Here is a 10,103-nt window from a genome sequence, read left to right as displayed (position 1 = left end):
CTTACTCTTACCATGGAAAGACATTACAATGACCATCATGAAACGATGCTGTGGCCTTCTGGAGCAAGCAACATCTGATCTAGGCCTGTGTACATGCACAGCTTTCTGTAATTATACAGTCCTGGTGAATAAAACTAAACATGGAGGAATCGTTAGGAGTCATTATCAGTTGCACGAGGCACACACACACACACACACGCAAGCACATACACACACACACGCAAGCACATATATACACACACACATGCATGCATAGTATTGGGAAGTAGGCATCTTTTCACACACACAAAGACCACAGTTCCCCTGAAAAGTGTATGCTGTTGTGGGTTGCAGGTAGTGAGCTGGTTTTCTTGTTTTTAGGTGGTTAGGCCAGAGCAGGAAGATGTTCTCTGACTCACATTCTTTACTTTGCGTTGGTAGTGAGGTGTAAAACTGTGCTTCCTTTTGGAAGAAGAGTAGCCTGGTCTATTTTCTGCCTGAACCATAACCTACACATGGTAATGTGTTCTGTTTTGTCTTGCTGGTTTGTAATAAATCTTATATTTTTGTTATTGTCTGTATATTTGGACTTCCTTTGTTTTGTTTGTGACATTTGTTGTGTTACTGTCCATTGTTGTCCTCGGTTATTGGAACTTGGGTTGACGTTTTGGGACGTAGCAGACAAAATAAATGGAAGATAATAATGCAATGACTAAAAATGGCCCCTTCTCTGACTAAACCAATGTAGACGCAAACTTCACACTTCCCCATCCAGACATGCTGCTCACCACCTTATGACTGTCTCCCCGATTATTTTTTTGCTTTCTTTTGCTAAGTGCTTTTTCGGGAAGCACTCCCAGTCAGAGGTCAACTTGCAAAACTTGCTAGCCTTCTTGCAAAACAATAACAAAAGTTAGTTGACAACAATGAAGATTTTGTTTACAACCTTGGTATTAACTGCATTGTTTAAATAACGTGATATCGGTACTGGCAAAGAAGGGGAGAAACCCCAGGAGTGCTGTGAATGGACGTGTTGTAATTAAGCAGTTTGTTGAGCGGGAACCGACACATGACAACCACGCATGTTTGCACTTCCAGTCACTGTTAAGCCAATCAAATCCCCATGTATAATAAACAACAAGACTAAAGCTACCATGGGAACAAGGTGCCGATGATGATGAGGATGAGGAAGAACGAGGAGCAGGTGCAACTGGAAGACTAACAGCCCCGAAAAGAAAAAAAATATCCATACACAATGTCTCTCCTAATGCACATAAACTACTTTTGCTCGCACTTGAGATCCAGTTATTATGTAAAAACAGATCCAGTCTGCAATTGTTCATCTAATTTCTCCTGATTTAATTATTTAATTATAATTAATTATTTAATAATTTCTCCAGATTTATTGAATTAGTCAAAATATCGTGGGACAAAAACAAAAATGAAAGTGCCCTTAGAGGTCAAATAAATCAATCAATCATTTTATTTTCATTTTTTCAACACAACAAAAGAGAAGATATCTGGTTCAAATGCAGTCATATTTTCATGTCATATTTTCATGACAGCTAAGATTACTAAGGAACTGTCGTTTGATTGAACACCTTCATGTTTCACTGGAACTACAACCACAGATTTCTTAGAACATCAGAAGCAGTAGAATAGCATCACGAGCTCAAAATTCTTACTCTTACCATGGAAAGACATTACAATGACCATCATGAAATGATGCTGTGGCCTTCTGGAGTTGATTGAATAAAATAAACATACATACTAGGCCGTGCCTCCTGTGCCTCCGATATCACTTTCAACATACCCAAATAACACTGTATACGGCAGTATAAAACAATATTACGTACGGCACAGTTTAACGGTTCACGAAAAAAGTTAATAAAAATATATATCAATACAATTGTTACAGAAGGTTGCATCGGTTCTGGACATGTAGGCATTTGCCAGGGACTTGTGATAGGAAGACAATATTTTCCAGCTACACCGTCACGCACTTAACGGTACACGACTACGTGACATTTTCGTCCATTTTAAGCTATCATAAAACGGCCACGCTTGCCTTGGAGATGTCTCCCACCGCCCTGGCCTGCGTGGCGGGGGCGGAGCTCTCCGCGGGCCCCTCGTCTGATTGGCCGGTGGGGCCCTCCCCCTCGGCCAGGGCTCTCCTGTACACCTCGGCCAGGCTCTGCCGGAAGCGCTTGCGCAGGTCCAGGCCCATGAAGAAGTAGAGCAGCGGGTTGACGCTGCTGTTGAAGTAGGCCAGCCCCTTGGCCAGCGGGAGGCCTATCTTCACCACCCGGTTCTTGCTGTTCACCATCTTGGCCAGCAGGAGGCAGTGGTAGGGCGCCCAGCACAGGAAGAAGGCGATGACGAGGCAGGCCAGGATCTTGAGGGGCTTGGACTTCCGGGACAGCCTGGTGCGCCGTATGCCCAGGGCGGCTAGCGTGTAGCAGCACAGGATCACCAGGAAGGGGAGGAGGAAGCCGCACAGGAAACGCAGGACGTACAAGGCCGTCATGGCCGACGCTTCGCCTCCCCTCTCCTTCCCTTCCATGGAGCACTTGGGGAGGTTGTCCTTGTTGGGGTAGGTGGTTCGGTAGTAGAAGTAGGGGGCGCTGAGAGTCACGGACAGCACCCAGACCGCCACGCTGACCAGGCGGGCGACGTGCAGGGTGCGGCGCTTTTTGATGAGCACGGGCCGCCACACGCACAGCGCCCGGTCCACGCTGATGGTGCTGAGGAGGAAGACGCTGCAGAACATGTTGGCGTACTTGAAGAAGCCGTTGAACTTGCAGAGGAAGACGCCGAAGGGCCAGTAGTCAAAGAAGAGCTTCTTGACCAGCGAGATGATGCGGGTCAGGCAGAAGATCAGGTCGGCCACCGCCAGGTTGACCAGCCACACGTTGGTGACCGTCTGCGGCAGGCGGAAGCCGCCCATCCAGACGACCACCGCGTTGCCCGTGACGCCCAGGATGATGGTGAACGTGTACAGCACGATCGACACTTTGTCCATGGCGTCATCGACCGTGTCCAAGGAAGACTTTACCAGCTGGGCTTCCGGGAGGGGCGAGGGAAGGGAGCTGCTGGTAGCCATCTGTGGGTGTGTGTGTGTGTGAGAGAGTGTGTGTGTGTGTGTGTCTGTGTGTGTGTGTGTGTGAGAGAGAGAGAGTGTGTGTGAGTGTCTGTGTGTTTGTGTGAGAGTGTGTCTGTATGTGTGCATGTGTGAGAGTGTGTGTGTGTGTGTGTGTGTGTGTGTGTGTGTGTGTGAGAGAGAGAGAGTTTATGTGTATGTGTGATGTGTGTGTGAGAGAGTGTGTGTGTGCGCGCATGCGTGTGTGTGTGTGTGTATATGTGTGTATGTGTGTGTATGTGTGTGTGAGAGAGATAGAGCAAGAGAGAGAGAGAGAAAGAGAAGTGGGAGATTTGTAATTCATCTAAATCTTTTCTCTCTTCACGGTAATTCTTTTCATTTGGCAACACTTGATAACTAAGGTTTGTCATAACATCATGTCAAACACCACGGAATACTGCAAATACAGTTGTCATGGTGGGGGAAAATGTATGATAATTATGGTATTGTGGCATATATTACCATTAAACTTATGGGGTGCCGTATTGGCTATTACAATTTTTTGCACCAATTTCTCTCCACACTTGGCTATGCTAAATATGTATAAATTGAACAAGGTTTCAGAGTTTGCAACTTTTTTTATTTTTATTTTTTTACAAACGGCACCCCACATAAACTTGTATACTGTGTCACAATTTACACTCAAAGTATCTTACAACTTTGCAAATCTTAAAAAAAAAAATTATTTTCAAATCAGTCTTACATGTGCAAAGAATGTTGTATTCATTCTGTTCAAATCAATTATGCTTTAGCAAATTGGTCTTTGCAGCCTAAGGCATCATACATAGCTGCAAAGCTTGTTTCTGCATGCATATGCAACTTTGATAGCAAAGCTCCTTTTGACAGGGAATCCAAATCCGAGGTTCTTCAACGTGATCGGGTCTCGTCCAGGAAATACTTTCGACATACAGCGACCCTCTCCCAAAGAGTGTCCCAGAAGGCATTGCAGGCTGAACGTTTTCGAGGGAAAGCAAACCAGCTGAACAAAGGTTTTCTCCCCATCTCAGCTTAGGGGCTCCGATCAAAACCAATCAAGCCTTTTTTCTTCTTAAAACAGGAATAAAACCAACAGATTTCGGTCCAAAAATCCCTTTCCCTGCCTAATTTTCTTGTGGTCATCTGTGCTTTTATTTTATATTGCATAATTTTATTCCCCTTAGCAAGAAGTAACATTTATTTTTTTTTAAATCATGATATTTGGCATCATTAAATCATATCTCATTGTGCACAATAACCAACAATATTTCTGAAGAATTGGTTATCCATAGCTATTGTAGTAGTCCACATTTTGCATTCTGTATATATCAAATCTGTACTGTTATTTTGTAGTATATACTGCACATATGTAGTGCCTTCTCCAGAAACTATAGCTACACAAAACACTTCGCAATTAATTCCTTCCATTCACCCATTAACGCATATGCACACCAGTTGCAAGGTTCCTACCAGCTCTAGTGTCTAATTATCAAGGTCTATGGGATTAAAAATACAGTGAAATTTTGCATGCTTACCTTTCCTATATCAGTTTGAAGCCAATGAAACCTGGATCCACATAGCCTCTTCAAAGATATATTCAAATTTTAGCGTGGCTAGACGTATGCTTGCGCTCCTGTGAAGTGTGCCGCTGTTCGCTGGTCTTCGTGTTGTTGAGTTAGCCTGAGCGCGTGCAGTCTAAAAGAGCGAGTGTTCCCATAATGTCACTCGCTGTTTGCAGCTTAAAAAAAAAAAAAAAAAAAAAAAAGAAGAAAAACCGCCGTGTTCACACCACAGGAAACCACAGGACTGTTCACTGCGTCAATGGGCAAAACAAAGAAAATAAATAAATAAGTGAAACACAAATAATTTGAAGCGGAAAGGCCTCAGATAGAAGTTCGGTTCTGCGGAAACTGCAGCTCATACTATGCTACGTATAACACTGACACTCAGCGGTGTGGTGTGTGTTAAACTGTTATTTTATTGGGTCCACGTGCTCGTGTTCGCATTTGAGCGTCTGCGGATAAATAAAGCTCCCCGCCATTTTGTATATTAAATTCAGACAGTGCGGGCTGGGTCAAAAACCATTTTTGCCACTTTTGTAAAAAACAGCTGAATTAAACTCCATCGTGCAACTGAGGTCCCAGGGCTCAAAACAACATACAATCGGAAGCCACAATCAATTTGTACAGTAGGCCAGAAGAATCTAGCCACCGGTAGTCAACCTAGTTTGGTCAGGCATGTGGTTCATACAAAAAAGGCCATCTTTCTCAACCACACCTCATTAGTATTTTGCAAAAGAAAGGTATACACTGTGCTTACACAATGACCACAGTTAGAAATACCTTTTTTGGCTTCAATGACAGTCCACAGTAATGCTGCAAGAACTGAACTGAGGTGATTTACCCGATGACGTCGGATGTTAGGATCAACGAGTGTGTTTACGGTGTTCTTAAGCAACGATCGTTCTCCCGCAAAATGGGTTTCCCAAACACAATCGTTAGATAGACTGTTAAGAGGAACTTATAGTACTTCTTTGCAAAGGGCGTTCTCCCTACAGAAGGAGTAGTTGACAAACCAATATACAGATACTTCCCACACTTCTGACTGCCGACACATTTGAATGTGGACTGAAACCGTGTTTCTGGTAGAGTGAAATAAGACACACTGAGGAGATTTATACACCTAGTTCGTTTGCTAAAGTCCGCCCACAGTTCGGCTAATAGTTACATTGTATATTTTGTTTATTTAATCTGGTTTGTTTCACATCGCAACGATTCAAGCACACCAATTTGTAAATAAGGCGATTCGTGCGTCCAACTTTATCCAACTCCAATAAGAACACACGCGCTATGACGCAGTCTGCGTTCAGCATCGCGACTAGATTTGTTCCAAATACGATCAGTCCGGTAAATGCCATCTGTTTATCGCATGATAGGAAGCCAGGAAGGGGTGGGGCACCACTGAAATCCAGATGAGCTAATCTGTTCAATTAAATTAAGTTTTAATGTGGCATTGTTCGTAGGTTTTATCGAATCCCCTCGCGCTCAACTTCTGACTAAATATCATAAATGTATCCTATCTGTATTTTTATGGGTTTTCCCCCATCTGCTCCCTTGTGTAGGCTAATTGTCAGCCCATATTTTTGAAGACACTTGGTCTTGTCCCCGCTCCAAACATGCGAGCGCGACTCGTTGCTCCAGTTTGGCACAGATAAACCTGAGCTCAGTATGTTTTTCTTCCGTACTTTCTTAAGTTTAAAATAGGGGACATCTGTTAACACTGAATGACGAGTGGGTGCCTGTCCCGAACATCCACATCCTTTGATGATAAGACACTGATTGAGAGAAAAATCTTTGTCTTACGTTTGATGCCTTTTTGGTTGTTGTCTGATAGCCTATCAGATATTTTGTTCGCCATCAGATATCACATGTAATGCTGTCAGACAAAAGATGAATTTTTTTTTTTTTTTTACAATGCATGCAATGCATCTTATTACAGTAACCTACCCACACACGCACATGGTTACAATGCAAAACATCCGTGTTCCGTTCCTCCCACATGATATACGAGAGAGAGCCCGATGGTTTCTGGACAGACAGACTTGACCTTCTAACAGGTAAGTACCATTTTAGAAATATTGTGCTTGTGTGATCCTAATGTGTGCTTGAGTGTTAGGTTTGTACAATTGATCGTAACACATTGCACACGATCTGTAACAGAACGGTCCGGCAGTAGGCATTCTCATCACTGACTTCAGTATTTTAGGGATGAAACGTTCATAAACACTCAGAACGATTCAAGGTAATTAAAATAAAAAGTAGACTAACAAAAATAGGCTATATGCAAAATTAGAATGAAAAATCACGACTATTTGTCATTTCACGACTACGTAATTGGTTTTTGATTGTATTTTAAGGCAGCAATAATCTTTTAAAACTTAAATTTCTTTGCGTTCTCTCATGGAGTTTAGAACTGTTTTTAATGAATTTATATGTTGTGTAAATAACATATACATTTTACACACGCCAAAAAAAAAAACAAATAAATTAAAAACAGTTCTAAACTCCATGAGAGAAAGTAAAGAAGTTTTAAAAGATTATTGCTACATTAAAATATAATTAAACACCAATTTGGTGTTACGTAGTCGTGAAATGACGGTGATAATGGACCTGAAGGTTCATGGTAACAGATTTTTATTTATTTTGTGATTTTTCTGTAGCCTAGCTATATTTTCAGTTTTCAGGTAAAAATGGAAACTAGGCTATTGCATTTATTTGTCACTGCAATTATAAAAGGCAAAAGGCAATTTCATTTTTATAGATATCATGGGATATTCATACCTCAGCGATTTCACAAATTTTAAATCACTGTCTAGTCTAGCATGTAAAAAAGCACCATCCATTCTAGCATCATTTACACACGTTTTAAAAATGTAAAGGCTGTTTTTCAGTCATAAATGGAACAAGGATTGTTTGCTGCGGCCAAAATATTATATTTGCATGAGCTATCATGCATTTGCATATGAAGCCTACGTATGTCTGCAAGAAGGTTACTATATTTATGAAATAAATAAATAAATAAATAAATAAATAAATAAATAAATAAATAAATGTTATCCCGTTCACCGGGCATGTAAGTAACCATCTAATATATTCTTTAAAATTTAAGCCTACGCAGTAAATTATCCAATGTTAATTCCACTGTAATAGTGTTAATTCAATTCTTAATAGATAACGTTTGGTCCCATTCCGGATTGTGGAATGTGCATTTGCTTATTGATGATTTAGGAAAGACAATTCAATGACTGTCAGTGATTACGCATCAAAGTGACCGAATTAGGCGGGACTGGCGTCTTGCTGCTGACTGTTTCATGGTCATAATGATGATTAAGCAAGTAATAAAACCTGACATCCGAAAACGCAGTTATTATGAAATGATTTTAACACGTTAACGTCACCACCAAGCGAATTGCATAATCCGACACTTCGCGGCCCGCGTCTCAAGGCTCTTCAGTGCAATTGTTTAATTGTTTTCTCTTTGCTTCTGTTTCACGGCCCACAAGTAATTGCAACAAATACAGTGTTACCGCAGTATTAGGCATTCGGCGAGTGCGAACATGCGTGTCTACTCTGGCGGGCCAGACAATTCATCACAGAAAAGTTTTCAGCTAGAGTTACCATGACAATGTAGGAGGCTAAACGGAGTATTATGCCCACCGCTGTTTTTCCCATTCAGGTGCTACTTGACTTGGGACGTAATTAACGGGTAGGTCGATATGTACTCCGTACTACGAGCTAGAAATGCAAACAGTCCCTTTGTTTACGTCTGTGTGGCTATTTAATGCATACGCGTTGAAAAGTGGATTTCATAATACTGTTGTTTCATAGATTGTTTGACCTCTTTTTCCAAACATTACAACAAGCTTTAGATTCCCGTGGAGTATTCAGAATTAGTTATTCGTACTTTTACCGTTTTATTAATGAGTTTTGTTGTGTGTTGCATTTAGATTGAACCATATTGTCGTCTAATGTTCGGCCAACATTGAAGCGCGTAGTAGCGGATGATGGATTGGCTGCGAAAGCCTGAGTTCTTGTCGCTGGCAATCCTTTGCCTTTGCAGCCTGTCAGGTAAGAGCCCCATTTTATACCTCCTTACTTCTTAACATAATATTTCATTCGATCAAATTCATTTTTATGTTGTATTTCACAATCTTAACACTTTATTGTACATTATTAAAAAAACTACTAATTCAAAGGCTGCATTGGGGACACAGGATTTGATGGACTTAATTACCACGTAACTTAACCTGATTAACTATGTATAATAATGTTTCTAATAACTATTTATTTGACAGCTTTCAAACTTACCTGTGACACAAAAAATTAAATGTTAATAAAACAGGCATTTATCATATACAAATAACTTAATATACCCCCTCCTTAAATTAATATGTGAGTTTCTTTCTTTACAAAGAAAAGAAAAAAATATACGGGTGCTTTCTGAGCCCATGAAAATCTGTTTGTGCAAACAAGCCATGTACTGTAGGTCCGAGTTTGGGCATATTGAGTCCAGCCATTCAGGAACAGTAGCCAGGAATCTTAAAACAGTCATTGCACCGTATTCTAATCTGCATTCGCACTTCATGGACTTTGTGCGCCTCAGGTGCCCAACGAGTCGACAGACTGCTCCCGAAAACGGGAAGTTTGAATGGAGCAACGAGACTGACCATCGGAGGGGAAGGTATGATCTGAGATCCGCGGTTCACTGGCCCCGGGGTACAGAACCAGGACTCTGCCCGTCTAACCACTTTTGTGTGATTCGTGAATAGGCTTCGCCCAGGAGAACCAGTTCACCCTCAACGCCCAGGACAAGGACTTCGGGAACAAGGTATACCTGGTGTCAGACACACTGTCTATCCCCTGTGACGTGGAGAGGGACTCCACCCACGGCAACCAGATAATGTGCTACACCAGGTAAGTCCCTCGCGGTGTTTCATGTGCGCGTACGCGTCTCCTGCGCCGTTTCGTACTTACGAGTGCGATGTGACGTCCCCAGGCCCATGCCCTACGGCACCTACGAGGTGCGGGTGAGCGTGGACGGGGTCCCCATCCCCAAAAGCCAGATCTGTGGTGGAGCTGAGAGCCCCTACTGGTGCAGCTACTATGTGAGTAAATGTCCTTTTCCTCAACCCTTCACTGTGCTAAGTCACGAGTATAGCATTTGAATGTCCTGAACATTCTAATGCTGATGTCACAATCACTGCTGGTAATCGAAAGGGATGGAGTTCTAGAACACAGACTTTTGAATTTTGAATTTTGAAAAAAAAAAAAAACGTTTCAAAAAACCTTCTCTTTAAAGCGTTAATACTAACCCTTCACCCTTAGCTCCAAAATTCAAAATGTCCTCCTACAGTATGTATAGCGCCACTCATTGCTTAAACCTCAGCTGTTGAATTCAGAGCGCAAGCAAGCGCGCTCTTTGAAGCATGCGAAGTCGCGGCTGCTTCTGG

At 42.0% G+C, this 10,103-nt stretch overlaps 2 protein-coding genes across 4 annotated transcripts in view; one reads left to right on the top strand and one right to left on the bottom strand.

The window, feature by feature from the left end:
- Window positions 1-1,439: 1,439 nt before the first annotated feature.
- LOC135262027 (formyl peptide receptor 2-like) lies at window positions 1,440-5,911 on the bottom strand. Of its 2 annotated transcripts, none has more exons than XM_064348791.1 (3): window positions 5,437-5,911; window positions 4,630-4,832; window positions 1,440-3,170 (listed from the first exon to the last, which is right to left on the bottom strand). In XM_064348791.1, exon 3 carries the CDS (start codon window positions 3,080-3,082, stop codon window positions 2,027-2,029), a length of 1,056 nt encoding a protein of 351 aa, XP_064204861.1. In that variant the 5' UTR covers window positions 3,083-3,170; window positions 4,630-4,832; window positions 5,437-5,911; the 3' UTR covers window positions 1,440-2,026. The 2 variants fall into 2 exon arrangements, with proteins under 2 accessions (XP_064204861.1, XP_064204860.1); XM_064348790.1 differs by having other exon boundaries at window positions 1,440-3,194; window positions 5,437-5,910.
- Window positions 5,912-6,582: 671 nt separating this feature from the next.
- The window catches only part of LOC135262026 (fibrocystin-L-like), a 52,011-nt gene continuing 48,490 nt past the window's right edge, over window positions 6,583-10,103 (top strand). For both annotated transcript variants that reach the window (XM_064348788.1, XM_064348787.1), the window contains exons 1-5: window positions 6,583-6,710; window positions 8,601-8,721; window positions 9,257-9,334; window positions 9,423-9,567; window positions 9,650-9,758. In XM_064348788.1, the coding sequence (XP_064204858.1) occupies window positions 8,655-8,721; window positions 9,257-9,334; window positions 9,423-9,567; window positions 9,650-9,758 (399 nt within the window). In that variant the 5' untranslated portion in view covers window positions 6,583-6,710; window positions 8,601-8,654. The remainder of the gene's footprint in view (window positions 6,711-8,600; window positions 8,722-9,256; window positions 9,335-9,422; window positions 9,568-9,649; window positions 9,759-10,103) is intronic.

Source organism: Anguilla rostrata, chromosome 8 (genome assembly GCF_018555375.3).
Source record: "Anguilla rostrata isolate EN2019 chromosome 8, ASM1855537v3, whole genome shotgun sequence".
Classification (NCBI taxonomy): Eukaryota; Metazoa; Chordata; class Actinopteri; order Anguilliformes; family Anguillidae; genus Anguilla; species Anguilla rostrata.
This window is presented reverse-complemented; position numbering and strand designations above follow the sequence as displayed.

Bases quoted from the DNA above. Each gene is read 5' to 3' on its own strand.
- LOC135262027 (XM_064348791.1), bottom strand. From the start codon at position 3,082: ATGGCTACCAGCAGCTCCCTTCCCTCGCCCCTCCCGGAAGCCCAGCTG.